The 16791-nt window shown below is 47.2% G+C and overlaps 1 protein-coding gene across 6 annotated transcripts in view; it reads left to right on the top strand.

The window, feature by feature from the left end:
- NRP2 (neuropilin 2) overlaps positions 1-16791 on the top strand; it is a 94340-nt gene that overhangs the window by 37194 nt on the left and 40355 nt on the right. For all 6 annotated transcript variants that reach the window (XM_064161283.1, XM_064161266.1, XM_064161275.1 and 3 more), the window contains exons 5-10: positions 463-618; positions 2443-2612; positions 3597-3752; positions 11995-12139; positions 12424-12773; positions 13854-13998. In XM_064161283.1, coding sequence (XP_064017353.1) covers positions 463-618; positions 2443-2612; positions 3597-3752; positions 11995-12139; positions 12424-12773; positions 13854-13998 — 1122 coding nt within the window. The remainder of the gene's footprint in view (positions 1-462; positions 619-2442; positions 2613-3596; positions 3753-11994; positions 12140-12423; positions 12774-13853; positions 13999-16791) is intronic.

The raw sequence follows: 16791 nt of genomic DNA, 5'->3' as shown, positions 1-16791 counted from the left end.
TCAGACATGGCTGCAGCATGTAGTCTGCCATCAGAGGGCTCTGTGGCCAGCTGTGGGAATGATGCTGTTGCAGGAAGCTGTGCTTTTAACCCCAAACTACTTCTGTGTTGTAAGCACTGATTTAAAAAGCCCCGTGAGTCACAGTCCAAGAACCTCCTCCAAGGAAGAGCAGTGGGTTCATGCAGTGCTAGAGGACCTCCCTACCCTGTCCCAACACTGACAAACAGAGCAGTTTGGAGCATTCCCCGGCATCTGCAGAGCAACCCCTGCCATAGTGCATATTTCTGCATAGTGTACTCATGGCAGCAGGCCAGTGGATGTAAAAAATAACCTGTTCCCAAAGCCTTTGCTTTACCCCAATTGGTGTTGCTAAGGCTCCCCTGCTGACTGTAGCCCAGCTGCTGGTAACCTGTAAGGCTGTTGGAAAAGCAGATGTTACCTTTACTGCTCTTTCTCTTGCAGTTGGCCCCTTGATAGGCAGGTACTGTGGCACCAAGATGCCCTCAGACATCCGCTCAACCACCGGCGTCCTCTCACTCACCTTCCACACAGACTTGGCAGTGGCTAAAGATGGTTTCTCAGCCCAGTACTACTTGATCCATCAGGAAGTCCCAGAAAGTAAGTTGGAAAGATGTGCATATAACTTAGTTGTGTCACACATATGACTTAGTTGTGCCACCTGTTTTTCCCAGGCCTTTCACTTGACATATGGAAGAGTGATGCAGGCAGGAGCGTGTCCAGGGGCCGTTTCCCCACCAGCAATGCAGACATCTAGGTGTGTTCTGTTTCTCACAGAAGTGAGATTTCAGCAATAATCGCACTTTCTGACCTTTCTTAGACTTTTCAAGTACTCATGAATGCTCAGTACCTGCTGGGACAGTCATCCGTATATGTGCTCAGTCCAAAGGATTTAGGAGAAGACTTCAGCCCAGTGGGTACCAGCAGATTCATTCAAGCATGGGGAAAATACTCTCTCTGGTTTTGAAAATCTTCGTGTCATTAAACTATAAATTGCATTGTCTAATTAAAAAGTGCTTAAAGCTTTAAGAATTTCAACCCCAAATTTGTTTTAGGTCATTTATTAAGGGAGGTGAATTGATGTGAAGTGAGGGAGTAAGCTGTGTGTTCTGAGAATGAAGAGCACTTTGTCTTTTTTGGTAGTGCTCTTTTTGATAATGCTTGCAGGAGGCGAAAGATTCAGTTTGTTGTCCCATGGTACTTTTACATCAGAGCTACAGGTTTTGACCTCTGTTCACAATGAACCCATAATCCAACAGAAGAAGCCTTCAGGATGCCACTTAGTCCCAGAGAAAGAGAGAGAGTCCTTGACCCAGTACTGAAAGCCAGTGATGGAGAGCAGAGTAGAGTAAGGGCTGTGCAGTGCTAGGGCAACTGGGTTACAGGCTCTTGCTCCGTGATTGAATTAGGGATGTTCTGCTGAGGCTATGAGAGTTACAGACAAGCATGAGCTCTTCACCATTACTTATTTCCACACTCAGTTGATCTGTTCTTTAATCCTCTTTCTATTCTATTCGTTAAAAGGATTGGGAAATAAAATGTTAATGATGCATAAAGCTTGAGAAATCAAGCACAAGAGCAGTTAAAGGGCCAGGCCTGTTTTGATTTATGCTGGTGTAAAAGGAAGCTATAATAATACCACTAAGATCTTAACTTGACCCATCATTTCCATCTGGGGTTGACTGGGGCACAAGAAAAACACAGGCAGTTTGGTTTCCAGCAGCAGCACACTTGGGCCCATGCAGCATTTCCTATCAGTGTTTTCTTTGGTATTGTTTTTACACGACAGATGCCAGAAAATGTATGAGATATGCGATGAGATTGAGCTAATTGTGACTTTTAAAGCCTTAGAAGTGGGGAAGCCCCAAACGAAGACATACTAGAATCTTTCTTGTTCTTAGCTGGTTTTAATTCCTGTGGGCCTGATACCACATACAGCTCAGGAACATGTACAGAAATACGTACACATGTGCGTCCATACTCTCACCTGCACACAAAACCTTTGCATCTGCCTGTTCCAGGCCAGCAGCACAGCAACAAGCACCTTTCCATCCTGACTGCCCATACTCTTTGCCTTGTCAGTGATTAGATTTCACCTCCAGCCTTGCAGAAGATAGGGAACTTTGGGACATCTTGGTGGAAATGGAGGAAGGGGAGGGACAGCATTATGTTAAAACTGTGCAGAGGTGCAGGAGAGAAAGATCTGGACTGTACTAGTGTTCAGAGAGCCAAGCAAACATAAAGCTGTCCCATTTATAGCTTTTCAGTGCTATTTGTGAACACAGACAACCTGCAAGATGGTGTGGATCTGTTCATCTTTCCAGGCAGACAGCTTTGCTTGGGGTTAGCTGGGGAGGATAGTTCCTCTTGGGAACAAAGTATAGAGAATGTAAGCTGATTTCTGTGTGTATGTTTCAACTCCAGACTTCCAGTGCAACATACCTCTAGGGATGGAGTCTGGCAAGATCTCCAACATGCAGATCAGTGCCTCCTCCACCTACTCAGATGGGCGATGGACTCCTCAACAGAGCCGACTCAACAGTGATGACAACGGCTGGACTCCCAATGTAGACAGCAACAAAGAGTATCTCCAGGTATGCAGCCTTGCCACTTCCCTCCACCAAATGGAGTGTCATGCTGTTGAACTGACCCGTGACATAAGGCTTGTTGAATTTTCTTATTGCCTCTGTGACTTACGGAGAGCAAGCAGCAGGGAGCTGCAGTGTCTCTGTGAAATGCAACAAGCTGGCTCTTCCATTAGCATGCCCCCGTCCCTCTCCCACCACCTCCTTCCTGTGCAATACTCTAATGGGCTTTCCAACATACTGACAGAGACTGAGGGACCTCTGCCACTTACAAGGGCCACTGACTCTGCCACTGACCTGAGCACCAAAGTCCTCAAGGGCCATGTGGAAAAACAACTAGAGTAACACTTATCAGTGATGTGGGGAGCATGAGAGGGCTAATGTCACGCAGAAGGCTGACAAAGCAAAGGCTTTCCCTGAGAGCTGGTTAGAGCCACAGCCTCTGTCCACACAGGGCTTCCAGCTGTCTCACATTGCTGTGAGACACTGCTTGCTAAAGGGCAGTAGGAACGGGAGACAGTGAATGTCACTGCCTCTAGCAGACATCTCATTCTTCATTCATGGCAGTATTACCAAGCCAGCTCTGCTGACCTTTCTCAACCCATGCTGTAAAAAAAAAACCACAGCCAGGGAAAACAGCAGCACTTGCTAATTGGACATCATGCTTTTATTTTACATGGAAAAAGTCATCCTCTGTCCTGCTTTAATGGACATGAGCTTCTGTGCAAACCCTGTTACTTGGTCTGAGGCAGAAAGTGGTCTTTGTAATGGTCTGACATAGACAGGAATCAAAATCCTTGATTACTTTAGTCCCATGGTCCTAATCTGCTGAAGTCAGCCCGGGGAGCTTGTGCCTGTTTAAATGTGGACCCACAGGTGGGATGAGGCAGAGTGGATTCACACATTTTTCAGAGACAGAGAAGGAGCTAACTATCCAGCCTGAGCTCTCAGCTGATCACTGCTCTCTCTATTGTCCCTTTTTCCCCTGGACAGGTGGACCTCCACTTCCTGACTGTACTCACAGCCATTGCCACACAGGGTGCCATCTCCAGAGAAACCCAGAATGGCTACTATGTCCGTACCTACAAGCTGGAGGTCAGCACCAATGGGGAGGACTGGATGATGTACCGACATGGGAAAAACCACAAGGTAAAGACCTTTTTGTCTCTTTTGCATGCAGCTTGGTGAGTCCTGTAGCTGATGAGAGGGAAGAGAGCAGAGAGATTTACAGACCTCGAGGGTTTAATCTGTAAGGTACCCTTTTCTCAAAGACTGCTGATGCTCTGAGCAGAAATAGTTTTTTCTCCCCTGCACAGCAATGAGGAAACACTATTTCTTAGAAAACCTGGCTGCTATTGCATCTTTCGTGGTAGTGAGAGTATGTTCTCTGACTGTAAATGAAAGAGAAAATGCTTTCACAGCCTGTGTTTTGCCATACAAGATTCAATGAGCTTTTATGGCCATTGCCCCGTCTGCATGCTGGGTTAACAATCACAAAACCACATGAAACTGTAGTTCAGAAGTTACTGAAGCCTGGAAATGAAAGGGCAGAAATCCTAAGAGAGGATCACACCATCCCAGAGAGCAAAATGAACAATAAATAATGAGGAGCAATTTGGGCTGCCAGAGCCATGGGATCTGCACTAGCAGACACCGTCAGCAAGTGTACATTGAGCCCTGGGAACTCTTGCATGCTCTCACAGTGTTTCTGGGAGGCACACAGATGGGAGCAAGGGGGAGGGAGTGTCAGTATGGGTGTTCAGCCCTTCCAAATCTTGTGGGTACTGCTTGTGCAGCCAGGGAAGGCAAGCTCAAGGTGGTCCAAATGGGAGGGAGGTTAAGGCAGCCATGGAGTCAGACTGGTCCTGTTCTATCACCTTTCTTTGTCATGTGGTTGTCCTCTGGTTAAAGGCATCTCAGAAATGCCTCTTTAATGTGGTTCTCACCACCACTTGCAGCTCAAGTCTTCCTCATTGATGTGCCATTGTTTGTCTATGGGAACTCAGTGTCTGGGGCCCCTGTACATACCTCCCTCCATATGCACGTCCTAGCAATTTCAGCTTGCTCAGCACTTCTGCTAAATTAAGTGTCCCCTCCATTTGCTGTCACAGGCACTGCTGGCATGAAATGCAGTAGCCTGCCTTGTCCAGGATTCATCCAGACATTTCCTTCCTTTCCGGGCCATGTGATTTCAGCTTCCCCACAAGTGTGTCTCACGGTTCAAATTTACTCTCCTTCCCAGAATGAGTCCTCTTTATGTAGAGGCCCCTAGCAGGCTCTCAATATCGCCAATATTTGCAGCATTTAAGTTCCTTGCATGCCATTGAGGTGGTGTTAGTCCTATTTAGAGGAAGAGAAATGGAGGCACAGGGTGGCCCATCACCCCATAGGAGCAGCCAGGCTCCTTCAGACCTTCGAGTGCGCTGGCTCTGGGGCTGCAGGTCATGGCAGAGCTCATGTTATAACCCTGACATGGTGACCATGTGCACCAGCACATGTCAAGGGTCTGTGCTGTCCCAGTACCCACTGACCACAGCAGGTCTTTCTGTGAACCAGAGCTATACCTCCTCACCCAGGGCACCCTGTGGAAACATGTGAGTTTGAGATCTTGGTGGAACTGTTTCTAGAAGCTGAGGCAGGTGGGAGATTTGCAATGCACTGGGCAAAGAGATAGGCTGAATACATGGTTCAGTGCTTCAAATAACTACTGGTGATAAATTTACCTTTTGGAACCTAACTGGGGTGGAAATCTGGCACAGAGAATGGTTTGTCAGAGGAGAGTAAATGTTGCATTCTTGCAGTATGCAAACCCTGAATCCCTCAACCAGGATGGAGCAGGACAGCATAGCTCGTTTCAGTGCTGATGGGCCAGTCTATGTAACTCCAGCAAGACCCTAAAGCCCAGCTACTCTCAACCTGAGGCAGTCTTATAGCCACACGAATTGCCAGCATTTCAGGACTTGGTCCTTAAATCCTACTAGCTTTTCTCTGTTCTCCATTGAAAAGAGTTAAAATAAAACCTCTAATTTTTTACTCCTTTATTCCAATCTCACTTCATTCTCATGTTCTGGTTTCAATTTAGCAGACACTTCCCAAGGCTGGAGGATAAGTAATTGTTTTTTGGTGGTTCGCCTACCCCTTGCATCCGGCTGACTGCTTTTCCTCCCTGCCAAATGACTGGCCACCAGCTGCTGAGCCACAGCGGGGCCAAGGCAAAGCCCCTTGCTCACAGGCTTGGTGCTGGGGGGTTCTGACCCTCCATTCCCCATTCACATTAATCCCTGCTGCTCCTACGTTAGGCAAGCTCCCAGATGTCTATATTCAAGGTGCAGATTCCTCCGTGCGTCAGTGCGGTGCTCCACAGGGTTGAGGCTGCAATGGTGGAGTGAACCATGCCAAATAGATTTGTCAAGTCTGCCGCAGCTTGATTTGGTGCCATGAGGAGTGGGGAGGGAGGGGAGGTGGTGTACAGACAGGGACTCTATTCCTCTATATACATACAGATACACACACACATATATATATATACACGTACATATTACATATATATATACGCACACACACACACACATATATATATATATGCACATGAACGCTTAAACATATGGGGTGTACCAAACACTGCTCTCAGTTTCTGTTGGTTGCGTGGGCCAAAAGCAAAGTCCTGCCATGTTATAGGTGGGTCAGCTAACACATCTTTTTCAGGGAGCTAAAAAAAAAACCAGTGAGTGCAGGAGGGCTGGGGAGGGCATGATGCTCTCTACAGAGTCTGAGGAGCTCTGACTTCCTCTCTTTTGCCCTACACTTCCCTTCCATCCAGTGTTTCAGAGGAGAGTGGGGCCAGGGTGTTTCCCTGCAAAACGTGACGGCTCACCTTTGAGACCCAGAGCCCTGGCACTCATAGCAAGGGAAACAGGAAAGGCAGGATGAAGCAGAGGAAAACGAGATTAATATATGCTCATAGCAGACAAGGCTGGCTGGACTGTTTCCGTGCTAAGCACTGCTGCACTTCTGAGGCGGGAAGGCAGCAGCAGGTCTACAGACAGGAGGAGAGGAGCCCCACACTCACAGCTTCCCATTCCTACCCCATTCCTGCTAGACCTTCCCTCTGCCTAGCAGTCTACTCCCCACAAAGCCCAGCCTAGGACACTTTGGCCATCTCTCTGTCCAGAGGGTGATGCTCCATCCTTGCCTGGGACATGGGACCAGGGTCAGAGGCTAAACCAGTGGCATAATCAAAGGTGCAGATCTGTCTTCCTTTGTGTCCCCCAAAGAGACAAAGAGGAGAACAGCTACTGCTTCATGTTGTGCCACATTCACCCCTTACTATCTTCCAGCATGTTCAGACGGGACAGGACCAAACAGCCTCTGCCCCATAAAGGCTGTTCTGGCTCTTGTCCTCCCTGTTGCATCCTCTTCTGTGTCATCCCAGGTCAGCAGCCCCAGAGGTTATCTTCCAGACACTGGTGTGCACATTAAGATCTAATCTAGCATTTTGCAAATGTCTGAGGAAGGAAAAGAGCACCTGGCAGGATCCAACCTTTTGTTATGGGCCATTCTCTTCAGATAAATTCAGCTATGAGGATTTTATCAGAAAACAAAGTACTCATCCATTCTGATCTACATCCTTCTTTGTAAGGTCTCGGGTTCCAGCTCCCATGTGGTCACAGTAATCACAGAGATCAGCTCGTGGGGATCGTCTGGCTGGGGGTTGGGATGGATTTCAGCATTTAGGGTGGGTTGGGACTGTGATGAATGCCCTTACTGCCTCCATTGTGCTGTGTGTGAAATAGGAGGATGCAACTGAAATGTATGCTTTTGAGAACCAGTAGAAGTCAATGGATAAGAAATGGCAGCAAGATCCAGCTAATGTGTGTTTTCCCTTTCCTGCTTTGGTGACTCTGTGTTTGCTATGAGCTAACCTTTTTGGGTGGCATCTTGCCTCCACCCAAAAAAGCAGTTTGAATTACTGCAAAGAGCTAAATATCTCAGCTGTTTGTGGAACTGGGTATGTCAGAGATATTTGGTTCTGGCTCTTTGGAGATGCTTGTGCATTTCCTTAGAAGCATTCCTCTGTCCTTTCAGTTCCTAATGAGGTCTTCTGTATTCACTCACCTAGGGAGAGAGAGAAAAGCTTTCAGTCCTGTGGCTTCTTTATCTGAAAAACTCAGGAAGAGCTTGCCAGAAGGCCATAAGTGCCTTTGCACAGAGACATCACGGTGCAGAGTATTTGTCCAGAAACATCCCCAGGTCCCAGCCTACTTCTGCTGCATTTGCAGGCAGGACAAAAGACATCAGGCTTTGGGAAAGGCGGCCCTGCACATTCATCTTTGGTGCAGTACCAGGGGAGAATTACAGTCCTGGCTTTCCTAGCAAGGCTGCAGCTTTGTACTTCTGGGCCTGATATCTCCTTTGCAGGCCAACAGAGTGCCACTCCTCCTGTCCCTGGTGACTCCTGGATCTGAGTGGAGCCTCTCAGAGACACAGTGCTAGCAAGCCCAGCCCAGCACACTGTTCTTGCCCTGATGGCTATGCAGAGTATCATTTTTATTTTACTTCCTTGTTTCTGGATTTAATAAATCCAGAACTATACACCCTCTGCTTGAGCCAGAATCCTCCCACCATCAAACATGCCCCATTTTATGCCTCTCCTATCTGACAAAGAAAATAATCTCCCCTACTTTTCTCCTTCATGCTTCTCTGTCTAAATCCTGAAGCCCTAATCCTGTTAGCATGCTCTGTTCCAGGGCTCTGTCTCCACGGGAGTAACATAATCCTGCAGTAAATCTAGTGGGTCCGGAGAGACACATACATACAGACAAAAGCAGAGCTGCTGCCATCCTTGGCCTTCTCCTCTACCTCTTTCAGCCACTTTCTATAGCTCCCCAAGAAATTGCACAGTGTCCAAGATGCACAATAAATAAAGCAGGAGAGAGGTTACCTCCTGTCCCCTCCCTGACTTAATGGCACTTTTTGTTTCCTTGTCCTTCACTCCAAACTGCTGTTGGCACAGTTCCCATACCCACTGTAACACAGCTTCAGAAGCACCCCCAGCACCTCATGGCAGTTCCAGTGTGTCAGAAATACAACTTTTAAGTGTTGCTGTGGAGCTTGCATGTGCGTGCACATGGAAAGCTTGCCCAGTCCTCCTCTAGCCTAGGCATATCTCCCACCACTTGCTTTCTGCAGCGAATTAATTAAGCAGGTCAGCTCTTATCGATTATCAATTTAATTTTACATGTAGACCTGCCGACTGCACTGAAACGGAAGTAAACATAAAGTATATTGGGAGGGGATGGGCAGCTTTCCGATGCAGCAGTGAAAATTAGTTCCCTTGATTGCTTCTTGGAAGGTGCTTTTAATTAGTTAATGGTTTTCCCATTCGTCTCCTGGCTCCATCGCCCTCCGGCGCCTGCGCACGTGTGCTCTCTGCTGAGGATCTGACTCCCTGCGTTACAGCCAGATATTTTTTTTTCCCCCTGATGGTGTAAATTACTGTGAGTTCTTCTACTCGATGGTGATATGTTGATTTACACCATTCAAAGTCTTGGCTCAAAATATGTGCTGAGTGGGACGGGAAACAGATAGGATGGGAGGAATAGCAATGTTCTATTTTGGTAAGGGGGAAGAAATCTTTGCTTTCTTGGCGCTCCCAATTTCACACATTTTCCTGCTAGTTCTTCCTATTCCTTGAGTGCTAATTTGAGGCAGGATGTAGAGCCTGTTCAAGTCAATGGGACTCTTTCCACATTGTGCAGGCTCTGGGGTCAGCATTTTCAGTGCAGAGAAATCATACACTCAGGGACAGGCCCTGGTCAGCAGCATCAGGAGACCTGCAGGCTCATGATGCTTTGGAAAGGATGAAATCTAAGCACACAGAAGGACCCCACTTCTCTAATAGCACTAAGTACCTGTCCTCTGAAAATAGCCTCTTTCTATTATGCTGAAGAGGGTGTGAAGCAACGACTGACTAGGATTATGTAGGGCTATTCAGAAGCAGGATTTACTGGGGCAGATCCTGCCAGTGCAGCTGATGTTAGAGCTGGAAGTCAGGTGCTGTTTCTGACTTCATAAACTGGCAGTCTGGAGTGTCAAAGTTTCGCTCAGAGTTCTGTAGCTTGTTGAATGTGATCTAGTCTGGGGAAATTAATCCCCAAATCCGAAGCAGAATTGAGGTTGCTGTCCTTGGAAGCAGTGGTTGGGACTAAGGTAGTGTAAAAGATGCTTTCAGCAATGCATGGATAAAGTTTTTGGGCACAGTCCTGCTTCTGCTTTCTGTCAAGCTTGACTTTGCAAAAGTCGTCAACAAATTACGCTGGTGTAAATTTGGATTCCGGCCTCTGATACTCTTATGTGTGAAGTGAGCTAAAAAAGAACAAAACTGGGAATAAGTAAATCCAAAAAGAGCAGCAAACTTTGTCAGTGACTGTTAAACATGCTGGTCCATATGCAACCTTTGGCTCGTGGAGTCTTCAAATTGCCAGTTCTGGGAAGGAAAGAGAGATTGCCAGGAGAAAGGCTTCGCCGGGCTTGGTGGCCCCAGCAGATGCCCAGAGCCAACATCAGGAGCAGCCCTCTGGGACAGAGGGACCTTTGGGCTGACCTGAAATGCTGCCCTTCGTACTAAAATAGTTGCACCAGCTGAGATAAACATTTCCTGTTCTCGGGTGTTAGGTTCAGAGGTAAGGTGTTGTGTGTCAGTTTCTGTGTTGACACAAAGCTGGAGGCTTTGCTGTGGTGTGGAAATGTATCCTTTCAGCCTCTGTGTGTGTGTTCTCCCAGAGTTACAAGATACATACATACACACACGTGTGCCTGGAGAGTGCTTCACAGTAGCCACTCTGCTTACAGCCCTCCTGCTGGAAAGAAGGGTATTTGGTGGCTTCTGAGCAAGGAAAACGATGGGAAGTGAGGTCAAACAGGATAAAATAGGATATTAAAAACACATAAACCATGCTGTGTTGCTAAACAGTAGCAGCATGATATATATTCTCCAGATTAGCATTTCTGCTCAAGTTCACATCGACTCTAAATCCCAATTACCAGCCAGATTTGCAACCAAGGCCCTCTGTGTGGTGGCTGCTCCCTGCCAGCATCCTGGGCTGGACAGAGATGTGCAGCGGCAGCCCAGAGCTGGTTGTGCTGCTGCTAACAGCCACTGTCCCTGTGCAAACACCCTCTGCATGCCCTGGCTTGCCGGATCCTGGGAGAAGAGCAGTAACATGTGCTGTCTGCAGGTCTAGAGTGATGGGAGGTTTATAAAACACTTTTTAACTGCTTTTCAAGGCAAAAGGCCAGGATACAGGCTCATCCCTTATTCTGTCCTGGATTGCAGGGATCTGCAGTTGAATTGTTTCACGCTAGCCTCCAACAGAAGGAGATTGGTGCCAGAGATTACACTTCCCGGCTTTGCTCTAAGATAAACTTAGTGGAAGCTGCTGTGCTTAGCACAGCATATGCAGGGTAGGAGCCTGCAGAAAAGCCAAGCCAACAGCTTAGTGCAGATGCTGCTCCTAGCTGAGAGCAGAGAATGCCCTAGCCCTGTCCTGAGAACCTGTGGACAGACTGTCCTGAGAGGGAAAGTGGGTAATGCGCTTAGTCTCGATCTGTGAGCTTTGGTGCTTTTTGCCATGAGCAGAAAAATGACTGAAAATTACCCTCAGATTTGGTATTTCCTTTTCCTCCCTTTTCATTCCCTACTATGTCTCTGCAGCCTCAAGCAGAAACACAAGTATCCAGTCCTTGTCCAGCCTGTTAAAATAATGGGCGGGAGAGCTGGATCTAACATCCATCTGGTAGTCATTGATTGTGGCCATCTGGTAAGGCAGCAGTCCTTTCATATCATGCTGGATCATAAACTCTTCCAAAAAGCTGTCTCTGTGCAGCAGGCTGCGTGTACACAGGAGAGACAGGGGTGAGGAGCTGGCTGGGACAGCAGCTTGTTGCCCCAGGCAGAGGTGACATCCTCCCTGCTCCTACCACTGCTTGCACAGCAGAGCTTGGTGAGAGGACACGTCGGGACATTAGCCCATTTACTTGCAGAGGGGAGGCAAGGTGTCGCACAGCATCCAGGGGCATACGGTCTTTTGCATTGGAGTGGCTCTAGATTTGGGGTTGTGTTCAAAAGCAGCTGTGACCTGGTAGTCCAGGGTGCTATGGTGTCTCATGAGAGGCAGAGGTCCTGGGTCCCCTGCCTGATGAGTGAATCCACCATCCACCATGCTGTCCTGCTAGTGGCTCAGCTCTCCCTGACTGTTCTTGGGTGCTCCAGGCTGGCCCCGCTCAGAAAGCCTCTTCTCTCTTTTCTTTGCTCGGATAATTTCAGCTGTTGATCTGGTCATTTCTTTCTGCCTGGAAAGAACATAACAGCATTTGTGTCTCTTCCTTGCAGACATTTCAGGCCAATGAGGATGCTACAGAGGTGGTTCTCAACAAGATCCACAGCCCAGTGCTCACACGCTTTGTGCGAATCCGTCCGCAGAGCTGGCACAACGGCATCGCCCTGCGGCTGGAGTTGTATGGCTGCCGTATCACCGGTGAGGGTCCCCTCCTCCTTTTGGTCTCACCTCTCCTCTCTGTCCCTCTGACCGCCTGTCCTGGGGTGCTGTCCCCTGCAGCTGTCATGGCTGCTTCCAGTGGGAACAGTGATGCTACAGAGGCATCCATACCGAGGATTGTGCCTGGGAGGACAGTCCCTGGAGGCAATAGAGAAGCACCCAGTGCTGATGGTAGTTTAGTGCCCACTGCTTAAACCTGTGGGGGAAAGCATGAGGACTCCCTTCAGCCACCCCATCTGTTCACAGCCTTTCCTTCCCTGCAGATGCGCCCTGCTCCAACTTGCTGGGAATGCTTTCTGGCCTCATCCCTGACTCGCAGATCTCAGCCTCTTCCATCAGAGGCTACGACTGGTCTCCCAGCATGGCCCGCCTGGTGAGCAGCCGCTCGGGCTGGTTTCCCCGCATCCCCCAAGCCCAGCCTGGGGAGGAGTGGCTGCAGGTGGACCTTGGCATCCCGAAGAATATAAAAGGTGTCATTATCCAGGGAGCTCGTGGCGGGGACAGTGTGACCACCACTGAGTCCCGCTCCTTTGTGAAGAAATTTAAGGTGGCTTACAGCATGAATGGAAAGGACTGGGAGTTCATCCAGGATCCCAAAACAATGCAACCCAAGGTAGGCACTGCCCGAAGCAGCCACAAAGAGAGATGTGTTGCTGGCTATCTTCAGTCTTCCTGATGAGGTCTTGGAAAATTTGCTTTCTCTCATCACAGAGACCTTGGGAGTTTGGGTTGTCACTGTGAAATCCCAAGATGTGTCCCCTGGTCCTGCTCCTAAACTGTAGTGGGGGCTGTAGGTTTCACCTTGCCCCATGGATGGCAATTTCCCTTCATATCTTATTGTCGACTAGGCCTGGGGATATGGACATCACCTTCTGGTCCTCCCAGCTTCTGCAGGTCAGAGCCCACAAGGTGATGGATTTGATGACATTTGACACAAACTTGTGACTTACACCCTCTGGAAGAGGAAGATGAATCACAGCTTCTCAAAGAGAAGTTTGCTATATCTGAAGTCTCTTGTGCCACAACAGTGTGACTCTGAAATTCCCTGTACTTCCCCCAGGTCATTGGAGCTTCCCATACTCTTCCTGCTCAGCAGTATGAGAGTGGCAGGGGGTTTGAGGAATAAATAGATTATCTGCTACTGCCTGTTCTGTTTTCATACACACTCATCTGCTTCTGAAAATTTGCATAGGTTATATTTTTTTCTGATCCTACAAATGAATCTTAGAAAGTCTGATGCTATCTATAGCCCTCTGTTTATTCCCCAGAGACTTGAGTTCATGTATATAATCTGTAAAGCAGCACTACTTGGACTGTGAGAAAAACTGAGCATTTACACTATCCTAGAACATGCAGTAGCTTATTTGTTTGCCAAAGGACAAATCTGATCTTATTTATATGTGAAGTTAGTGGACATTCCCCAAGCTTCCCTTGGGGGGTCTGGACCAGAATCTCACCCCTGGATATAAAGCAGAGACCAAGAGAGATTGTGCAAGTTTCTTAGAAACAGCCTGTCTGGTTCTTTTGAAACTGAGGAGAAGCAGCTCAGTTTCTTCTTAGCTGGACTTGATGGCCCAGAGTTGGACAGCTAAACTGTGGCTGTATCCTGCCAGATCCAGGTTACCAGGTCTGGTGGAGAGCATGTGGGATGCACGCATAACTTGCCTGTTTATCTCTCTCTCTTTCTCTTTAGCTTTTTGAAGGCAACATCCACTATGATATCCCTGAAGTCCGGAGGTTTGACCCTGTTCCTGCTCAGTACATCCGAGTGCACCCAGAGAGGTGGTCCCCAGCAGGAATAGGAATGCGCCTGGAGGTGCTAGGCTGCGACTGGACAGGTAGGAGCCCCTGCGACTCTGCCCACTGGTTCCACTGGCACCACAGCAGGCACTCCACCATCAAGGGGCAAGCATAAGGTCATTTCTCTTCCTGCTCTGTCCCACCTCAGGGCTGTGCCGTGACAGGGAAACTGCAACCATGAAGTGGCCTGACCCCATCCTTTAACCTCCATCTTAAAAAGAGCTTGCCTTGATGTGTGATGTAGTAACAATGTTTGGACCCAATCCAAGCTTTTACACAACGCTTCATGCAAGATTTGTCCCCAGCTGTCATCTTTCAGATCTTTTATCTGGGTTTTGTGTAGGCTTTCCCAGTCTGTGTTAGATAATGTTTGAGCTTTTTAATCCAAATGGATAAAACAAAAAGTAGGAAGAGAAGCAGAGATGCAGAAGAGAGATGCAGTGACCAGTAGAGGTATCTTAGACTACAACAATAAGGCTTTGTTGTAAAAACAACTGCCCTCTCTTATTGAACCCTATGTGGAAATCCTTTTGCAGACTGTTTGGGGGATTTACCTCTACAGCACCTCTACAATTAATTCTACAACATCTCTACAACATCCCAAAGACCAGTAAAGTTTGTTCACGTTTGCTAACCTGTTTTTCACAAGCAGTGTGCCTTGCAGCCACCATTGTTTGTAATAACACAAGTGGAAACTGTTTTAACGTGCTCACTAGGATCAGTTGTGTCTCTGAGGCTCTGGTGATTGACTACTCCATAGTTTCATCCCCCAAAGCCAGAAATGCACCCAACAGCTCACTGGTTCTGGTGCTAGCTTTTCAGTGCCAAGGGCCTGTTGCCTGTTTTCTTAATCTATTTTATTTTTTAATAATCTGCTTAAATCTGAATCTGGTGTCCAGATGTCAATGATGAAAACATATGATTAGAAATGTATCTGTAGAAGGCATTTTCTTTCATTCTAGGAAGCTTAAGAGACACAGAACTTTCTTCCACCCCTTTGCAGAGTCTTTACTACTCTTTCTTCCTGTAATATGCTGTGAGATTCATTACAAAGACTTAAGAACAAATCAGTCAGCACACATACATGCAATTAATAATGGTCATTTGTCAACTTGGCATTTGTCAAAGACAAATCTCCTCTTGGACTGAGAATCCATTGTAAATTATCTAAACTTTAAATCTTACAACATCTCTGGGATGCTGCAGAAGAAGCAGGTGCCATGGCTTTCATGCAAGAGGTGGGAGCTGAGGTTGTGTGCAGAAGTGGTTGGGCAGCTCCTACATCACTGGTTCCTGCAGCTGCTGGGGGTCTCCAGCTGTCAGTTCTCTGCAGGCTGATGCATCAAATTCCTGCATCACTGCTTTAAAAGAAGACGGTCACTCAAGACCTCCAACCATGCACAGGTCAGCCCTTCCATTGCTCTCCTCTAAACAGAGAATAAGAGGAATTTGGCACTCTCAACTTCTTGTCCTATTTTTAGTCCAGTTTTTCTTCTAGAGCTATGCCCATGCTCAGTTTCAATATCAGCAGCAACAGACCATGTTTTTTTCCAGGCAGGGTGCTTTATGGTCAGTTCCCAGCGTGGCTGTCTAATTATTTGCACATTGTAATGTTTAAAACTCACCTGCCAAGTCATAAATATTTGTAGCTTTATTGATCTACAGGCATTCAGCTTTGTAATCAGAGCAGGGCTTGTAATCTTGTGGATTCACCATGTTGTAAAAAGCATTTATATCCCTGAGGCAACCTGGGGAGCAGAGATAGCCCATGGCATTATCTGCATGCTAAATCCAGGCTTGGCTACATGTTGCAGTCCTTAACAACATGAAGATACTGCCCTCCTATACTGGAAGGACTCAGATGCCTGACACACCTGGCTGTGAAAACTTGGGCATTTGCACTTACTTTGGAACAATATTGAGAGATGGATTAAAACAAGCTGACTGAAAGTATTTTCAAGTGAGGGTCTAAGTCCATGTGTACCTTGCCCAGATGTTTCTACTTCTTATCAGCAACGAGTCTTTTAATTACTGAGTCAAACAGGTAACTTAACAGCAAGTGGACTCGCAAACTAGTTGGCTAGTAACTAAAAAATGGGGAAACAAGCAGTCAGCAACTGGCTTCTTTCAAAGACCTGCCAGAATTTTTCCTCTGAAGAGTGGAGATTGATGAATGTTCACTTGCAGCTGTTTTTTCTCTCCTTTGAAGTTCCAAACATCTGGTTTTAATTGCTCAGTGACTTTGCATTTTGATCAGCAGTTACCACTAGTTGCATAGACACTCGCTGGGCCAGGAAGAGAGAAAGCAAGCAAGACCTCTCTCTCTTTCACTTTCTGTTTCACACATCATGTTGTCCTCCCTGCTGTTTCCATTCTCTCCTCTAACCATCGTATTGCAGCTCTGCCATGGTAACTGATTTTTCAAGCTGTATTTCTGTGGCCTGTCCAGGGCAACGCAGCTCTGTTGATTTATATCCGCTCAGCATCTGTGTCCCGTATGGGACTTGGCTTTCAAGGTCCTTCCACATCGTCACATTTCAGCTATAAATCTCAATATACAAGAACAACAACCTGAAAAAAATGTACCAGCTCTAAATAGCTTGCAGCTTTTGATATGTTGCCTTCACCTGCTGCTTTTCTTTTCTTTCTTTATGACGTTTTTCTGTGTCTGGCTGCTTGCAATTTGCTTCGTGGTTGCATTTGGAGTTTTATGGGGTTGTAACAAACTTGAGCTTACAAATCAAAAGACTTTGAGGTTATTTGGTATTTCATCCTGAAGAAAATGCAGCCACTGGGAAAAAAAAAAAAAAACTCAGAGAATTTATGTGCAA

The sequence above is a fragment of the Pogoniulus pusillus genome, chromosome 2 (genome assembly GCF_015220805.1).
Source record: "Pogoniulus pusillus isolate bPogPus1 chromosome 2, bPogPus1.pri, whole genome shotgun sequence".
Classification (NCBI taxonomy): domain Eukaryota; kingdom Metazoa; phylum Chordata; class Aves; order Piciformes; family Lybiidae; genus Pogoniulus; species Pogoniulus pusillus.
This window is presented reverse-complemented; position numbering and strand designations above follow the sequence as displayed.